Source organism: Chrysoperla carnea, chromosome 5 (genome assembly GCF_905475395.1).
Source record: "Chrysoperla carnea chromosome 5, inChrCarn1.1, whole genome shotgun sequence".
In the NCBI taxonomy this organism is placed as follows: Eukaryota; Metazoa; Arthropoda; class Insecta; order Neuroptera; family Chrysopidae; genus Chrysoperla; species Chrysoperla carnea.
In genome coordinates, this window is record NC_058341.1 from 2,270,380 (window position 1) to 2,291,664 (window position 21,285).

Sequence of the window (21,285 nt, forward strand, 5' to 3'; positions counted from 1 at the left end):
GGCATGATAACCTGAACAAGTTCCAACATCAGATTGGAAAAAGACAATCTCCCGCGTGTGACAGATGCGGAGAAAATTCAGAAGAAACATCGATCCACTTTCTCTGTTACTGCCCGGCGCTCATACAGCAGCGAAGGAAATGGTTTGGTCCGGTCATAGTCGAACCAGAAGAAATTAGGAAACTCAGCGCTAGGCAAATCCTGGGTTTCAGTACATCAGTTGGTTATAATAGCCACTGAAAAGCGTAGCGGGGATAGAGTACAAGGGTCTATTTGGCTAGGTGCTTTAAACTAGATTCAGGGTTGGAGGAAACTTCAGCGCGGTGCGTACGTTCAAAAATTGGACTTTGACTAAGAAAGTCGAGCACAATTCGCTTGTGTTTTGTGCCTAAACTAAAATATTGAAGACTATGATTCAAATTTAATAAAAACACACTCTTGGTTTATGGAAAATCGAATGAAATTTGATTGATTAGAAGCGAAATTGATTATGCTTTTATTGAAATATGTATATAGATAAATTGTAAATATCATCTGTAAATAATAATCACTCATTGAACAAAATAAACAAACTGCCATATGTTACCAAAGAAAACCATTACTCTCCAATTATAAATATACAAATCTTCCACTTAACTCCTATTATTATAAAATCAATTTTGTAAAACTTCCATTCATGAACAAAACAAAAAAAAATTTTAATCGTTTAATATATAATTTTTTTATGAATCGAATACCCCGAATTGAAAATGAATTAATAAATAATATTTTGTAATATTTATTGATCTTTGACTGACATTAAATTATACACATGCATACATATATTTTCTGTATTTGTATATATTGTGTGTACACATGCTTATAAAAAGTGACACGTGTTATCTGTGTACTATATATTTATTTATACGCTCATTTATTTAAATTTTTATTTCAAATACAAGGGTTGTACACCACACTTACGATACCATTACTATCAAGGGGTGTACAAACTACATCATTCATCCCTTTTGAAAATGGACTATTATATATTACTACCTCGATCCATATGGAATTGTCTGTACCTGTGGCTAAAAACAATAAGCAACAAATTTTATATAAAAGTGGTTAAAAAATCAAAAGTTCTCAAATTAGTATTAGGAGAACATGTATTAAAAATAGTAATTATTTGTCTATAGTACTAGGAAAGCATCTGTAAAGACTAATATGTTTGCCTAATAATGTTTTATGATATTTTTTCGTTCAAATCATTTGGCTAGCGTGTTGCTTTTTCCAAAACGGTACATTTTTAGACCGTGCGTATATTTTTCGTCAAACCTAGATATAATAAGCTTAGAACTAAGGGCTGTATCATGGAATTTGATAGAGAAATAAGGAAGATAAGAGTAGGACCGAAAAAAAACTTGCTAGAATTATAATATATATAAGATTAATTAATTTTTGATAATAAATATAAGAGACTCTACCTAATTTCAATCAGAAAAGAAGCTTCAATCGTCTTAAAAGCAATTTTTACGTAACGTAAATTCTAAAAGTTGTGTGACCTTATAAAATCACCAAATTCGTCCATTGCAGTTTTTCTCTCAAACTTGCTTACTGTACAGACTAAAGTTAATAAAATACTCTTACAGTCAATTTCCTTCGAGATCATTATTAATTCTTTTTGGTTTTCGTCATCTTTTGTTGATATTTTTAAATGACCCATAGACCTTAATAATACTTACACATGCTGTTTATTCTGTGTCATGTTGTTACTTATTATTGTATACTAAAAATAGGGTAGATGTGGGGATTGAAGAGAATGGAATCTCTTTTTCTCTCCCTCTAGAACAAGTTTCAATAACACCACATAGATATCCCGTTTAAATAATATGTTCCGTGAATGTATATGTGTATAAGTAAATTGATGTGATTATTGTTGTTCAATTAGGGGTTGCTTGCATTTCTATTCATACTTACCCTGCGCTCTCCTCATTTATCCTAACATTTTTCCTATTATTAATTTATTTGCTACATATACAATGCTAAGTTTTACGAATTAGTTACTTGGTATTAAATACTTTTTTTCGTTGTATCCCAATTTCTCTTGTTGATTTAATTATCGGTTGGATAATTTTTGATTTAAGTAATTCAATGAAAAACTTGTATTCAAAGTTACATTAAATATCTGAACTTATTTTTTTAGTTAATTTATTTGATAAAATTTTAAGAAAATGTATCTTACTTGGGCAATTTTCATTTTTGGAAATTTGGAACGGTATACAATACTAAGACATTGTATCTACAAAAAAAACTTTCCTTTAATTTGTCACTTTTCACTCCCAAACAAAACAATATAATTGTACCAAATTTTCAAACATTCGACATATTCTGCCACAATAAAAATCAAACATGTGTGTGTTTTTGATGATCCCAATCAAAATTATATTTGTGTTGTGAATGAAATGACCCCCCAACCCATTTTATAATTACACTAATAATTTTATACTTTGAAATATTATTACATATTTTTATTGTACTAAAAATATTAACAATACAAGAGACTAAAATTTATTTGTTAATAAAAAGAACGGTACTGAATTCTAATCCAAGAGCCAAACATGTCCAATTTTGATCATAGAATGGTGGTCCAAGTTGTAACAGCAGAGCAGGTCTTCATCAAATGGTCGGTAATGGATGGTAATGCACTTTAGAAAAATTTTCTAGAAAGTTATTAAGGGCAATATCAGTCATTCGTTTGTGTAAATATAGCTTTTAAGTCCAGATAAATCTTCAATATTTGAAGATCAAGGTCGAATTGGTCCTCTATTGTTCTTGACAACTTTTGGCTATAGCATTTCCTGTCGCTAACGTGTTTTCTTTCGATTAAATGTAATAATGATATATTTTTAAGTCGCATTTCCTTCGATTTCGCCCGAGGACGAAATCTATCGTTATCTCTTACTCTTTTGAATTCAAATTGACTATTGAAAACAACCCGAAGAACTAGTCCAATCTGTTCTTAGAACATGATTTCGCCAATCAAACTCTACAACTTTTGTTTAAGTTTTTTTGATTAGCTACCTACATAAATGATCCACCCAGGTCTAGCTCTTGGTGTAAGCTAACTCTAACAGATCCTATAATGATTCTAATCGGGGGGTTGATTATTAATACACACATATATAACATATTATACATATTGAGAGGACTTTTGTAAAGAGAGGGATGTTCTATTATTTCTGTTCAAAAGCATCAGGAGGTTATATAGGGGTGGGAATCAATGACGTACTGGGTGAAGAGTGAGAGGAAGGTGATGAGGAAGATTATGAAGTAGTTGAGTGTAGCATGTAGCTAGCTAGAGCTAGCATACACACAAAGTACTAAGCAGAGAGAGCAGCAACTCGAACTACAAACAAACGGATATACCCTTAAAACTCGTGACAATACATAAAAATAGGAATGTCATTTTTATTTGTAACACCATCTGATAGTAAAACCGTCAATATAAAATCTAACAAGAGAAAAAAAATAAATATATGTTTATAGCACAGATGGATCGAAAATTATAAAATCATGACAAGCCTGTAAAAGTCTAAACATTTTGTAATGTTCCTGAGCAAAAATATTAAATATCACTGAATATGAATATAAATGAAATCCAGAAAAAAAAGCCTTTTTTTGTCACAGTTCTGAGAATTCTATAGAAAGTGAGTCAATCAGTTTGATAAGGATATATTTGAATGCGAAAGGGCCATTGAGTAGTCATGAGCCATTTATTTAAGAACTTAGTAAATTGATAATAACTGAAGGTGGATCAATCCTTTTATTCATCCCCGACTAAAAAGGAAGGTGTTACAGATTTATCGTACCTGTGTATCAGTGTGTCTGCCTGTGGCATCGTAGCTCCTAAAAGGATGAACCTATTTTATTTTGTTTGGAAGGTAATTTGATCGAGAGTGCTAGCTTTGTTTCTAATTCGAATTTACGGTTCCGTACTCGAAATAAATAGAAAAGAGACGTTGATCTTCAAACTTCTGAGTAGATTTACTTCAAATAATCTAACAAAAATATAAATCGGTTCATATGTTTTGTAGCTATGATGCCATAAACGATTAAAGCTACCATGGGCTTAAGTTTATTTTCCTTAAAGACTAAACTACTTTAGTCTGAGTTTTTTTCCAAAAAAAAAAGAGGAAATTGAGTAACAATTGCTTGTTAGGGCAAATTTAAATAGGGCAAAGTTTCTTAATTGATTACTCGCCTCCTTGCTTTCGTAATCCAGCAGAAGATTGACTTACTTGTATCAGATATTTTTTGACAACCTCCCCGTTTTCAATTCTATTGAAGTCAAAGAGCTTTTGCTATTCTTAAACCACGCTTTTTCATGAGCCATTTGGAGATATTTGAGAATTTAAACTAATAAAAGCTGAGGATAGATTAATCCTTTTACGGCTACCATGGTTTAAGTTCTTTTCTCTTAATGGAACAGTCACTTTAGACTATTTTTCCAGACTTTTTTGCCCTGAATTGGACAAAAATTTTCTTGTTAGCCCAAATTGAATCGACCACATTTCCAAATCGCCCATCATCAAACATGTTATATTAAAAGAGGGTATTATATATAACAATAATAATATATATACAGTTAGTCAGAGTTATTTCATTCAATCTGCCTTAACCCCTACCCCCTAAAACTATAAGAGTAGTATATTATTATTATACGAACCCCCCTTACTTCTTTATCCATCTATACCTACATATATACACACACATGGTATGGCATGGTATGTTTAAACCATGGTTCATGGTTATATCAAGGGTGTTTGGTTCTCTATATAGTGACTATACCAAAAAACACATACAACACATTCACTCTCAGTTCTGTTTGAGAGTGACTTGATTGCTTTTTAGTTCAGTTGTGTACGGAGCGAGGAGCTCTCTGGTGGTTTTAGTCTCTTCCTTTTTGGATTGCCTGGCTTTTGCCTTGTGTATGCGTCTATATATATGTGTGTGTTGTTTTCTGTTGTTTTGTGACGCTTCTTTCTCGTTGTCGTCGTTGGTGATGCTTGCCGTCGTCAGCGTGTGTGCCTTTTTGTAAAAAAAAACCTGTGTGTTTTTGTTTGTGATGTAGTTAAGTTTTTTTAAAAAAAACATGTGAGTCTAGTCATTTTATGAGAAATTTTGTTTAAAAAAGTTTTTTTTTTTTTTTTTTTTGGAAATGTTAATTTTTGTGGATTTGTGATTTTTACACTGTGGATTAAAACGCTATCATGATGATTCAAGTAAGTTTGGATTTATATACACATAAAGTGATCTTAAAACACGCGATGCGATGAATGCGGAAGGATAGTTTATAATCCAAGACCGCACATGTATTCCGTTTTCTCAAACTTCCTATTTTTCTACTTATCTTTCTTGATACATTTTTTAGACCAATTCAAATTAGGCGCCAGAACAATTTTTAATTTGTCGTTGTTTAGAAATATAATCTGCCACGCGATAAAAAAGGCAGATGGACTTTTAAATCTCCGTGCTTTAATTTCGCTCCCGTATATCGTTCACTTTGTGTATTTTCATCTAGATTCTAGAAGGTTATACGTATTTTAGATTAATCGCGCCAAAATATTCATTTTCAATTACGTATAAATCGTCGATTACCACGTGTGCTCACCTATCAGCTTACACGATAACTACAAAAAAACTTGTTTTTTGAACAAAATCGATCAATGAGTTTTTTTCAATAAAAATGCTTAGAAATAGAAAAAATGCTGTCGTTTTTTCATAAACTGATTTACAACTTAGTATTTACATGGTATTTAAAAAATAGACTCTGTAAGTTTTTATGTAGTTCGAGATAAAATTGAATTTTTTAAAAGATATCTTGAATATAGAAAAATATTAATTTTTTGGTGGAAGTGCCTGGAAATGTCTTTTTATATAACAAGTATATATCGTATATAGACTTATCTGCGCTTCTACCATTAATTTTAATAGTATTAAATATAGACCTTTATTTTTGTGTTAATTGTTCGAATACTCTGTGTATATCGAGATATTTTGTTTTAAGAATAAAGATTTATTCTTTCATGAGCTTAAAATCACTCTTTATATCTAGGATTCATCTTAAAACGATGTTTATACTAATTATCTTGTTAACAAATACACCGGTATATAGATACATATATGGAGTAATGAGATAGATTTAACGTATAATACCCGAATACATATCTATGAACGTTAATCTAAGTTTAAGGAAGTTCCTCGGGAAGGATAAAAAACATCTCTTTTTCTTAGAAAAATCTTTTAATCTCAGTTATGACTTTTATAAGCAGGTAAATTTTTTAAATATTCCTTACGGTGGTAATTTATTTTTGCTGTTTAAACTTAAAGTTAATTTGGAAAACTAAGGTTCATTAGTCAAAAAAGCATGACAAATATTTTCCGATAAAGAAAATTATAGCAAGAGGAACTTGTTTTTCGATTAAAATACATTTAAAGTGATGAAATTACATGGATTTGTGTGTTATTTCTTCTACAAGTGATTTTCTCTAAATCTTTAGGGATCGATACTTCAAAAACTATGTGATATATATCGAAAAATTTTACAATTTTCCCAAAGTTCTAACAGAATTTATAAACAAAATTCAAAACAGAAGTTTCAAGTTTGATCATATATTTACTTTCTGAGGAACTTTCTTAAAAAAAGTGCCGGCTGTCACAGATCCATGCCAAATAAATATTTTTTTTAAACCATTTACCACATCAATTGTTTGTTTATTTTTCAACATAGAACCATCTTTTTGAAATATGAAAAACAAGATAAGGATAAAAGATATATTTAGATAAAGATAGTAAACAGCTGAATTTATTTATATGAATAAATAATAATAATAATACCTAATTTGTTCATTTCAAAACAATGACAAATATGTTTATTTTATACTTTATGGTAGAAACTTGTTGAAAATTTAATGACACGCTATTAAAAATATATTCGCTATCTGAAGATTTACGATTAGTAATAAATATAAAACGGCTTCATCGAATAAAAAGACACCTTCCAAGCTTTTATACGCCAGTAGCTTGTGATATGTGGTAAATCCCTAAAACAATTCCTCCCTATCTAAACAATTAACTTTATTACTTGTAATAAAATTAATCAGAGACTACAAAACACATGTTTTTTTTTTAAATATCAAACAAAATAACTTAAAATATTGAATTCCAAAAATATTATTAATAATTTTAAAAACTTGCTTAAAATTATTTTACCTGCGTGCAAAATACCTAGAATTAGTGGCTTTTATTTAAAAAAAAAAAAGATCTTTTTCAGATGGACATCGGAATGAGGACATAAAAGATTTGTTTTTTATTTTTGTAAAACCACAAAAAAAGGAAAGCTATATATAAAATTCTATATGAATTCATTAGATTGTTATCTTCTATCTTTTAACAATAATAAACATTTTACTTAAGCATTATCGTTATATTTATCGTTATAAGAGAGAAATAGGAAATTGTGGATAATACGATTATTATAGTTTTTATCTTTGTTTTATAATTGTTTTGTTATTTTTTGTGTGTGTTATTTAATACAAATTTAAATTTAATATTTTTGTAAATACTTTGTAAAATTATTCAAATTATTTTAAACTTTTCCAAATTGTAATTTATTTGTAACTGGGGTTTCTATAAAGTTATGGAATTGACAAATTTTATAAGATTTTTTATTTTTTTCTCTTAATTTTTTGAATCAAAGCTTCGATTAATTAAAAAAATTAAACAGATCTTGATTAATTGAGAAATAAAAGTGAAATTTATTTTCTACAATTTTGCTAATGCTTTATAAACATTTACTATTATTAATGGTACGCAGATTAACTCGGAAAATGTTTCAAAAAAAAGAATCGAACTGTTATTCATAGTTACGGGCAAAGCCAGTTGGAATATAGTCGTTGTAACCACAGATTTTTCAGAAGTCCTTATCAGGTTCTGTCAAATTTTACTGTTAAACATAAAAGTTATAATTTTCTTTTAATTTTTCAATTTATATAAAAGAAAAAATTTAAAACCGATTCTTTAACTTTGTAAATCATAACCTCTACATAAATTCATTGAGGCTCCGTACCCGAAAAACTAAAAAATTGACAATGATCTTCAAAATCAGGAAATTTCTGAAGGACTTGAAGAAAATATATTTAAAAAAAAAAACTGTAGATAGGTTAAATCAGCCGTGAGCAAAATGCTTATCACGCAGGTGCTGACAGGGCATACAAAAAAAATAAATTAAGAAATGTACAGCGTTAATTAAAAAGTTTTTAATACAACAAAATAGATTTCATATATTCATAGCAGGTATTAAATTAAGACCTCTAAACAGGTTTGACTACGTTAATAATAAATAAATATTAATTATTCATTGAAAATTATTAAATAAATATCTATATTTATAAATAAATAATAATCATAGGCATATCATTTAATAAATTGAACTTATAATTAATATATAATTATCAATTTTAAAATATCAATTAGATTAACTATTTACATTCTAATATATGTCTACTATAGCAGGTTATTTTATTAATCTGCATGATTTATCTTATCAATTTTCATTTTGATTAGGTATAATTAATCATTGATTAAAATTTTTATTTTTCTGGATAATTTTATTGAAACGTCAGATATTGTTTTCTAGAAAGAATATTCTTAACACAATCAAATTATTTTGATGATATAGTTGTTTAGTTTTCTATATATTATAAAATATATAGTTTTATTTCGATTTTCAGGGCAATACTTTAGAAAATATTCGAGTAATCGTCAATTAAGCTAGATTTTTATAATTTCAAATTCAAATTTAAAAATTTCTAAACTTACGACAAATTTTTGGTATCATGGAATAATATTTTGATCTAAATATGCCAAAAGTCTTTGGCATATTTACATTTTACATCAGTAATTTTTTTTGGGAACGTTCTTAATATGACTTCAACTTATACGAAATTCACATGTATTATTGTCTTGTTAATTCCATGTTTTCACCTTCAATATTTACAAACACGCTGTACCTATATATACATAAAAAGTAAAAAAACAAATAGCTAGATATTAATCTTTAGTACTTGATACGTAGAATTTCATATAAACACCCACCCACCTACCTAACATACTCGTACGTACACCCACATCACCAAACAAATATAAATAATGTTGATATTATGACTATACCATCCATATATATATATATATATATATATATATATATAATATAAACAGTATATAATATATAAATATCATTATCGTAGTAATCACATTCATAAAACATAAAATTATATATTAATTTGTGTTGTATATGTATACACTAGCTGTGAACTACCCGCTTTGCTGGGAAACATCCCCACTTGCACTCCTCCCTCCACATTTCTTTGCGTTGGATAACAGTTTTGTAATGTACACGTCATGCTCTTTTATTTGATACCCCACTTAGGTATATTTGTAAATATTCGATAATTCCTTCCCACTTTCTCGCTACACCTTTCTACCCTCCAAAGTAGATAAAAACAATAGATCTTTGAAGCTGGTTGTATATCGTGTCAATATTTGAGCTTAATCGATGCACAACTTTTTTATTTTTTGAAGCATATCCCTTCTAACCCCTATTTCAACCCTTTACTCTACTATAATATGGATATATTATACATAAAAACCTTCCTCTTGAATCACTCTATCTATTAAAAAAAACCGCATCAAAATCCCTTGCGTAGTTTCAAAGATTTAAGCGTACATAGGGACATAGGGACAGAAAAAGCGACTTTGTTTTATAATATGTAGTGATGTACAATGCATGTATCATTGGTACCCATCACAATGTTGTTCGAATGTTACCACTTTACCCATGCTGTATGGTATCATATAAAAGGTGTTTTAATGAACTTGATACAAACAATTTTGTCTTAGCTTATAAAATTACCTAAAAACACGAGATAAGTAATGTCTAAGTTCCCAATTTTGACAAAAACACTAAACGGCATGGTGCCATTTTTTTTATTTTATTCAAAAAACATTCCTTTCAACTCTTCTACTCTGCTTCTTCAATTCTTTGGGAAGACAGTGAGTTTTACATGCGAAATTTGCAGCTCATTATTGCACGACTTAAACGAGCAAAAACATTTTCGGCATCTCACAGCTAACATTATTCTGAAAAAAAAATACAGAAGAAGTCTGTCGACAAGTGATTTCATCTTGGTAATATCTTAAATAAAACTCAAAAGATTTACCTCTGAACTACCAAGTGTAAATCTTTTTGCCATAAAATTTCTTGTTGAGAACATTTCTCGTTACGTTTCTTATAATAAATGTCGAAATATTCAAAAATATTTTTAAAACTTGAAAGTAATAATTACTTGCTAGAAGAGTCGTTCTTTTCTAATCGAAAGAAAACATGGAAAAATTCTTTAGCCAAAAGTTTTCAAGGAGAATAGAGGCCATTCGTCTGTTTCCATGACTTTGGGCGTATTTACTTTCGATTAAATGCAATAATGACATTCGAAAAAAGATTTTTAACAAAATTTGGTAGTTATTTTATGCGAATCAACTTTCTAATTTATAGTGTTATTCTATCTCTTACCGTTTCGGATCTAAATTAGCTATTAAAGAAACTCATAGAAACTCATAGGTCCAATATGATGTCAGAACATGATGCCCATCAAACTCTGTAACTTTTGTTTAAGTTATTTTTTTATTTATTAGCTACAAAACTAGATATTTAGATGTATAGATTAAAATAACCCATCCTGTATAAGAAGTTTACATTGCATATAAAATTATTAGCGCTTTCATCAATGTATTTTATGCCATTTCTTATTTTGAATAACGTCAAGTACTTTTTCAATTCGAATTTTGAATAACATCAAATAATGGTGGAAGAGTTGAGAAATGTATTTTTATATAGGAGGTTGATATGTTATATACACTTAATTGCGCTTCCACCATTTATTTTATCAATTTTATCTAAACAGTTAATAATCCTTTATCATGTGACTGGAACTAAAAACAATTAATCACGTAAACTTTTTCGAATAATCTGTATATACTATTGTTAAAATACTCTGTATATACTGAGATCTTGTAGTTTAATAAAAAATCACAATAAAACTGTGGAGGAAAAGTATATAAATATTTTATAAAAATCACTTTTGATTGAAATTTTGTTTTTCCAAGTAATCCTTCCATTTTTCTATATTGATAATTAACAACAAATTAAAATCCACTCTATATTTTAAATAAATTAATTCCCCCAATACCTGTGTATTAATACTATACCAATATGAATGACTGCTATGAGTTAGTTGGTTGACATATATGAGGTATATATATTGTGTTAATTAGGGTTTTAACATACCTTATCAATGTAATATTCAGTTAATGCGTACACTAAAGTGAGATGGATAGATATAGATACAATACATATAATACATATATAATATGTAACATTAATAAGCGTGACAATACAATAATGTTAACATTATACATAGAGAGTTAACAGTGAGTTAAAGCTTTATACCTATCTAGTATATAGTATATAGTAAAGCTACTGCTACTGTTAACACTGTCGTGTTAACTGTGTTTATTTTGTTTGTGGAGACTTAACAAAACATTATTGTGAAACTGTTAACTATATACAGACTGTCTTACTTAAATTGGACACATATATTTAATGTTTGTTACCTCAGAACTTTCGACTGGGTGAACCGATTTTGATAATTCTTTATCTATTTGAAATCTAGTGCTTTCCGTGTGATCCCATTTCGTTTTGGTCGAGTTTTGATAACGGTATCCATGAGAAAATCATAAAAGTCTAAAATTTGCATTAAGTATGCACGACAAGAGATGATTCTTTTTTTAGTGATAAATTAGTTAGAGCATTTCAGGTTCACTAAAAATCACAAAATAAAAAAAACTTTTAACAAAAAGAAAACCGACTTCAAAAGAAAAACTTTTCCAAAACAAATTAAAATGCACTAAAAAGTAAAAAGTAACGATAATATAATATAGTTAAAATAATTGTTATTTTTAGAGTCGGTGTCAGCCAAGGAAACAACTCGGACATAACAGTTTTCTACATTAGCTTGGCTGAAACCGACTCCAAAAATAACAATAATTTTAACTACATTATATTATCGTTATTTTTTTACTTTTTAGTGCATTTTAATTTGTTTTGGAAAAGTTTTTCTTTTGAAGTCGATTTTCTTTTTGTTAAAAGTTATTTTTTATTTATTATAAGGTTCACGAAAAGAGTTATTTTTTTATAAAACTATCTGCTTTCGAAAAAATATTAACATCCAGCTATTCACTTTTGATCTGTTCAAAATGATCTATATATTTGTAAACGACTAATATTCCTATCGAATTTCTCAATTTTTGGCACCCTGTAAATTCGATGTCAAGAGTGATGAATATCTGAATGATAATATTTTCGAGAGCAGTGATTTTTATATGAAATGAAAACGGTGAACTCAGATTTTTATCATTTACATTGTCTTAATGTCCGATCAACCTTAATACATACACATTGTGTAATTAAATATGAATATTCGTTAAGTTTGGTATTGTATATTGTACATGCGAGATATGTTATTATCATTGCATATATAGTCTACCATCTAATTCCACAATACCTACAGTTCAAATATTATGATTTTTGACAAAATTGTGATGAATTGATGAATGTTTTATTGAAAAATACAAAATTTAAAAGAAATTCTCAACCCAATATTTTTGACATTAATAAAAAAAACGCCTGCTTTATTATATTAGGTAAAACCAGAAGTCCAGAGCGGTAGGAGATAGTTTGGCGGAAATGCCACTTACTTCATAATATCCCACGTTACAATAAACTTCTAGTACAAACATATATAATTGTTATACAAGTCTCTTGGTATACGTACACACTATTATAGGTGTAGTACATACATATAGTTACATATATAATGTAATGTATAATGTATAATGTAATGCTATAACATTATGTGTTACATATGATTAAGCCAACAACCATTACAATCATCAAACCACACACAACACTACACACACTAAACACTACCAGTGTAGATGTTACCGTCAATTGGCGTAAGGTAGTACGAGTACCAATGCAATTTTAAATTTAGGGTTGAAATTATCTGTATCTTATTTTTATACTATGATGATGAATTTTATTATAACTTCATGAAGGTATTGGTTTACGATATTGGCTTGGTTTTCGAAATATCGAAAGCTTAATAATTAAATAAAATTTTCGATTTTGAAAAAGTTTATTCTTACATTTCGTCATATGCTATAATCCACTATCAAAATTGAAAATATATATTTTTTATATATTTTGTGATACTCACTACCGTGCTTATACATTCTTAATTAGTCGGACACAACGGGCTTTTTTTATGTTTTCAACTTAATATATTTATTAAGTTTTAAACTTTAGTTTAATGTTTTGAGGAAATCTATGAAAACTTATCATCCATCTACCATTTTAACAAAAAAAAAACAATGTTAAATATGCCTACTTATAAGTCATTTATTTATTCAAATAAACGAGCAACCCTCTCTTAAATTTAGTCAACAAGCCTTTATTCTAAGTTATGGAAAGGGGCGGAGCGATTTAAAACGAAAAATGGTTACCACGGTTAGACCTACAATCTTTTACGCAGAACTTTTAGAAAACTACCAACTTTTTAAATCATATCTACCATCTATAGATACATTTTCAGATGGCTACGCTGTTAACTGAACGGCTTATTAGACTAATTGACTGTGCCATATATACAACTACACTTTATGATATGTTTAGACGAATTCATTACACAACAGGTGTATGTTAGCTAACCGTAACATATACAAGTTTAAAGTTACTACACTCCCTATAGTCACTATATACGTGTGTATAACACCACCTATAGTGTGTGTACGTACGTGTGTATCACATAAAAACCACCTCATATAATACGTTAATAGGTTAAGTCAACCAATATGTTTATTAAAAATAATTGTTGTTGTTTTTAGAGTTAAACAATACACAATATTGTTTATACATATCTTGTTCTGTATTGTATTATTGTTTGTATGATGATTAATTATATTTGTATATTTGTTGGATATTTGTAATTAATATATGGTGGTAGTGATGGCAAAGCTGGGCACTCAATAATGTAAATAGATATTTGTTTGGTAAGAACCAAGCTAGGGAAATAGGGAGAGATAGCAAATGTCAGTCAAAAATTACTTCTACTTGAATATAAAATTATGCATATCGCTTTGAATGATTGTCGTCTATAACGACCAAAATTGTTGATAGGTTCAATGTCGTTATAAGCGATTTTGTCTGTATTTAATTTACTATTTGTATATGATGATTGGCCTAGTAAATGTAATTGTAGGCCTAGTAAGCACGAGGTATTGGACTCGATTCCCGTTCGAAATTCGACTTAAAAATATGTCATTCTTGCATTTAGTCGAAAGAAAACAAAAGCCACACAAAATGCTTCAGCTAAAGTTGTCAAATGAAATCGAGGACTTTCACTTGTGGTCATGACTTTGACCTACAATTATCGATAAAATTTAAGCGTATTTTCTTTCGATTAAATTCTATAATGACATATTTTTAAGTCGTATTTACTCCGAAAGCTAACGAATGTTAGTTTTTCTATGAGAATCAATTTCCTAATTTAAAGTGTTTATCTCTTATCTTTTAGGGTCTAAATTGATTATTAAAGCAACCCAGAGAATTAGATCCAATCTGACGAACTATTAGCCATAAAATGGTTCATCACTACATATTATAAAACAAAGTCGCTTTTTCTGTCCCTATGTCCCTATGTCCCTATGTACGCTATCTTTGAAACTACGGAACGGATTTTGATGCGTTTTTTTTAATAGATAGAGTGATTCAAGAGGAAGGTTTCTATGTATAATACATCCATATTATAGTAGGGTAAGGGGTTGAAATAGGGGTTGAAAGGGATATGCTTCAAAAACTAAAAAAGTTGTGCAACGATTCAGCTCAAATATTGACACGATATACAACCAGCTTCAAAGATTTATTGTTTTTATCTACTTTTAACCTTCGGAGGGTAGAAAGGTGTAGCGAGAAAGTGGGAAGGAATTATCGAATATTTACAAATATACCTAAGTGGGGTATCAAATAAAAGAGCATGACGTGTACATTACAAAACTGTTATCCCACGCAAGGAAATGTGGAGGGAGGGGTGCAAGTGGGGATGTTGCCCAGCAAAGCGGGTAGTTCACAGCTAGTAATTACTAAACTTTTGACCAGTAGTGTTATTACTTATTATATTCATATAACAATAAATCATTATATTTTGATATTCAAGTAATAATTAATCAAGTATATCATACCTAATATAAAATACATAGAATTATTATCCTACCTCTCCACCTTTCTATATACTATCTGCTCTCTTTACCAGGTACTAACATAAAATAATATATTTTTTGGTTAATTAATATGCTTGTTTATTATGAAAATAGTTGTTTTATAGTTTTATCAAATAATTCTCTATTCATTTTATATATATATTTCATGCCTTTATATATTAGAATTTAATATTTTATAATAAAATTCATTCTATTATTTGTCGTTCCTGTATAATATAGTTTAGGAAAATTCATAGAAAATTTTAATATATTCCTAGAAATTATTAATAAATTGATAAAATTATTAATATACATACCTATTCATTTTAAATGAATGCATGGAGATATATGAAGGTTTCTTTATTTGAATGTATTTCTATAATCTCTTACTAATCTATATTTTAGTTCATAATGTAACATGAATTTTTCATTATTCCCGTAACATTGTGTGTTCCCAGGTTTAACTATTCCTGGATGATCATTGAAAACCATCTTGCTCAAATTTTGCTACTTGAAATTCGCTCTTCTTGGATAACCCACTTTATTTTTAACCCTCGAACCAAAAAATTCGTGTTTGACCGCTATGCGTGTGTCTGTCTGCCTGTATTCGAACTCGCAACCTAAGTCTAAGTAAACAAACGATCAAAGTCTAACGCCTTAGACCGCTCGACTACTCCAATATCTTACTGGAAAATTTTTTGGAAACCCACTAATTTTGGGCCATTCTTTTCAGCTGTGATGTCAGTTTTTCGCTAGTTATCACTTATGTGCTTAATTCCGGGACCAGACCTCCACATTCTTGAAACCTAATAGAGCTAGGTTAATTTGGATCATAAATTTGAAAAATATGGCCTAAATTTAGTAGAATTACATACTTGGTTTATCAAAATTGGATAAGATTTCGATGTAATAGAGCAAAATTAAATATTTTGAATTTTGATGACGTCATCAAGTTCAAAAATTCGATTTTTTTAATTACACATGCAATTTTGATCCGATCTTATTGGATTTTTTTTTGAAACCCACTAATTTTGGGTCATTCTTTTCAGCTGTGATGTCAGTTTTTCGCTAGTTATCACTTATGTGCTTAATTCCGAAACCAGACCTCCACATTCTTGAAACCTATTAGTGCTAGGTTAATTTAGATCATAAATTTGAAAAGTATGACCCAAATTTAGTAGAATTGCATACTTGGTTTATTAAAATTGGATAAAATTTCGATGTAATAGAGCAAAATTAAATATTTTGAATTTTGATGACGTCATCAAGTTCAAAAATTCGTTTTTTTTAAATAACACAGGCAATTTTGATCCGATCTTATTCGATTTTTTTTTTTTGAAACCCACTAATTTTGGGTCATTTTTGTATTATAACTGAACCACAACAACTTGTGACCTGGTCAGCTAGTACCTATTATAATATAATATTTTGTATATACATAGGTCGGTAGATAGATTGCTTCATACCTACATACCCATCTTTACCTTATTCGTATTGTATATCGGGTGTTTTTTAGTTGAACTATATACATATCAAATATATCTTTCATTAAGTCTATTTTCATACTCTAGTCTAGTATGTACATCTCTTGGTTGTCTCTATTAAGTTTATGTTAAATGAAGTAAGCAAACAATATAATGTATACTGATATGGTGAAGTCAATGATGATTATAAAAACATCCTGTATATAGTTTTAATTTTAGTAGGTAGATATTATAAATAAAACAGATTGTTGTTGTGTTATTATTATTATTATTATTATTACAAATGTTCATCTATTTATTTATTTATTTTGTAACATTTATGCTTCAATAATATTATTGTTATATTTACGTTATTAATTACTGAAAATTTATTAATTTATTATATTACACAACAACAATCATAATAATCATAACAATATACAAAATGATTGATACAGTATGTATCATGTAAGTTCATATCGTTACGAGGATTCCAAAAAGTTGTATTTCAAAATTTATTTTTATTCGATCTATTTAAGGATTTTCTCGAACACGGAAAAAGTATTTTAGGTCGACTAGTAATCTATAATATTTCATAAGTGACAAAAATTTTGGACTTTTCAAATTTTGAGGGTGAATTCAGTAAGAACTTGGGAAAATTAAATAAAATTAAGAGTAAAATTTTTTGATATATACCATAGATTTTGAAATATTGATGCCTAAAAAGTTTCATCACTTTAAATGTATTTTATGGAAAAATGAGTATACGCTTGTTATAATTTTCTTTATAGGAAAATATTGGTCATGCTTTCAACTAAGAAATATTAGTTTTCCAAATTAATCTTAAGAAACTTCACAACAACACTTTAAAAACACTTCAATATAGGATTTATTCGTTAAAAACACAAAATTTAACAGCGTAAATCTATCAATAAGACCTGTAAAGTAAAACAGACCTAGCTTGAAGTAAAACAGACCTAGCTTGCTAGCATTGATAGTGTTATTTGTTAATATTTATATGGTTAGTTGGTTACTTGTTGGTTCTAGTTATGTAGTTTTGATCAGCTTCGTGGTTTTATCTATCTATGTTGATGTATTATAATTCATATTATAGTACTTACAATACCTACCTACTATCATGGATATGGATAAATATAGATTCCCTGTCTATTTACCATCCTTCCAAACTATTATTGTACCCATTTGTCCACCCATACACTACAAGAGCCAGGTCTGTCTTATTTAATTTATACCCTATGTTCCTTATCGCTTGATATCCTTTTGATTTGTTTACTGGCTGTGAAGAAAACTCAAAAGAGTCTAGTAAAAAAAACGATCCATTTTCAATCCGATCATCTAGGAAACTAAATCTGTTTCAAGCGATTCAGCTTGCAAGCGATTCAGAATTTATAAAAATAGAAGTTTTTACTATCCCTAGAATGTGGAGCAACTATTCACTATATGTCAAAATTTCAATTTTTAATAATAATATGGCAATCTTTCGTCCCAATTTTTTGTCAAAAAAATTACATTTATCCTGCTGGCTCTTAGTTTAAACACATATCATAGATATAGTTATATTGAATTAGGTTTAGTAAATAATTTATATAGATTCATTTTCGTATTACAAATAATATAATAATATTTTAATATTCAGGTTTAGTAGATTCATTTCTACCACATTATTTTATTAATATGGATAATTTAAAAGGGTTTCTAGTTTAGTTTTCTACCTTAAAAATATTTACAGACTCTGATTAAGTCATTTATTATTTATTTTCAAGTTTATAAATAATTGTAACACAAGATTTCTACAATTATAATTTTATACATATTATATAATAGTTGATACTAAAAGTTTATTTCATCTCGAAATTCTAATAGCTTTAACCTAATATACTTGAAGTTTCGAATATAATATATAATATATAATATATAATATATAATATATAATATATAATATATAATATATAATATATAATATATAATATATAATATATAATATATAATATATAATATATAATATATAATATATAATATAATATATAATATATTATATATTATATATTATATATTATATATTATATATTATATATTATATATTATATTATATTATATATTTGTATATAATCGGTTATCTAATTCGTTCAAGACTTTTCCATTTCGTCATTATAATCGATGTCTATATAAACGTTTTATGCTATACAACGAAATCATATAGTGACCCTGGCAGATTTATCAGTACAGCAGATGAAGGAAGGCATATTAAATTTATAATTTGACCAATAATTACAGATTAAAGGTTTTTTATTTTTTGAAAGTATTAAATTACCATTAAAAATTGTCGACAATCTGGTTAATAATTGATAGAAAATTGTATAATAATATATTTATTTATTTAATAAAATTATTAATTTATGTAAATTATAAAATTTACTGCTAACTTAACATACATTAACAAACTATTAAAGTTTATTTAAAGATGTTTTTTTTATCTAAAGAAATTAAATTGGATATAATCAAGTTTGGAAATCTAAGAATTTGTAAAATTATATATAATTTATTTTATTTTTTATTAAACTATATTAATTTAATTAATTTTATGTTTTTTGTGTTTGTTACAGGGACCACCGCCGCAAGGTGGCCAGATCAAATTTACAATAGCGGATACATTAGAACGAATTAAAGAAGAATTTAATTTTTTACAAGCACAATATCACACGTGAGTTAAAGTTGCTTTTTTTTTAATTATCTTTCTCGTCATGTTTTAAAGAAAAAGAAAAAAATATTTGACCCAAATTTTATGAAAATCTGGTTTATTTAATCTTATGTTTAAGGTATTTCAATATATTATAGTAGCCAATTATTTGGCGATGTATCAATAAACTGGTGTCGTAATATCTTAGAAATTCGAATCCAAAAAAAATGGCAGCCATATATTTTGAAACATATAAACCTGACAGTTAAATGGATTCGATTTTTATAATATTTGGGTCAAAATAAGGTAGAAAAATGATTTTTATGAGAATCGAAGACAAAAAAAAAAATTTTTATTTTTTGAATTTTTCCAAAGGGGTACCCCTTAAAACAATCGAAAAAATTCGAAAATTAGTTTTTGCATCCTATTTTGATAAAAACATGGATTTAAGCTAATTTTGATACAGCGAAAACGATACCGTAGGAGAAAATACCCTCAGTTTTACGGTTTTCGAGATATTAGCTCCATAGCTTTGAGATTGGAATCCAGAAAAATTAGTAGACGTTTATCTCGAAACACATTAATCTGACAGTCAAATGAATGCAATTTTTATATTTGGGTCAAAATAAGCTTGAAAAATGATTTTTATGAGAATCGAAGACAAAAAAAAATTTTAATTTTTTCGAATTTTTGCAAAGGGGTACCCCTTAAAAAAATCGAAAAAATTCAAAAATTACTTTGTGCCTCGTATTTTGATAAAAACATGGATTTGATCTAATTTGGATACAGCGAAAACGATCCCGTAGGAGAAAAAACGCTCAGAGTTTTGATTTTCTATATATCAGCCTCAAAGTATTCAAATTCGAATCGATAAATCGGCTGCTTAGTAGTTTGTAATACAAGTCACTTAAAATCGTTTATCCAAATATTTTTCTTCACAAACAGAAACTATTTATTCAAATCAGGGATAAATTTTAATTAAACATCCTATACAAAAACAATCTTATACTATATAAAGTATGTTCAGTGCTACTTACAAATTCTTGTTGATATGAATCACATCTTATAAATACAAATACCATTGCATTATTTAATGAATCATATGAACAAGAATCTACAAGTAACTCTATACAAACTAAAAGAAAATCTTATGTACGTATTTCATGTTATGTTCGTTTTCCTTTTTGTGTAGACTGAAATTGGAATGTGAAAAATTGGCATCGGAAAAGACTGAAATGCAACGCCATTATGTTATGGTAAGTGTTTGTTGTATATTTATTTATTTTTCCTTTCATATTTTCTTTTATAGTGTTTTCTATATTATGAATTTTCTTAAGCAAAATAAGAAAAGTAAGATATAGTTCTTTTATATTTATCCAAACAGCAGATGTGGTATAGTCGTGGATTCGAATCCAGAAAAATGACTATTTTACATTCAGGATTATTCAAATAGACGCCATTTTTGCAAATTTCGGTCAAAATAATTTGGCGAAAACGAGGCTGTTATTGAAAATTCGTACAGGTTTATGGTTTCAAAGATATCAGCTCCATTGATTTGAAATTCGATTCCAGAAATATTGATATTGAAATGATGTCATATATTTGTGAATAGATTTAGATGTTTGGCAGTTAATTAGGCAAGTTTTATTACGAAAAATGTAAGAAAAGGCTCTAGAAATATCGTAAACTAGGCAATTTACAAGGGCAAACGTAC

At 28.0% G+C, this 21,285-nt stretch overlaps 1 protein-coding gene across 5 annotated transcripts in view; it reads left to right on the forward strand.

Annotated features, from left to right (window-relative positions):
* The window catches only part of LOC123301881 (protein groucho), a 282,227-nt gene that overhangs the window by 196,948 nt on the left and 63,994 nt on the right, over positions 1-21,285 (forward strand). For 4 of the 5 annotated variants that reach the window (XM_044884825.1, XM_044884826.1, XM_044884829.1 and 1 more), the window contains 2 exons: positions 19,498-19,595; positions 20,764-20,827. In XM_044884825.1, coding sequence (XP_044740760.1) covers positions 19,498-19,595; positions 20,764-20,827 — 162 coding nt within the window. Of the gene's footprint in view, positions 1-5,225; positions 5,261-19,497; positions 19,596-20,763; positions 20,828-21,285 lie in introns of those variants that run through there. The other variant, XM_044884828.1, reaches the window with a different exon arrangement.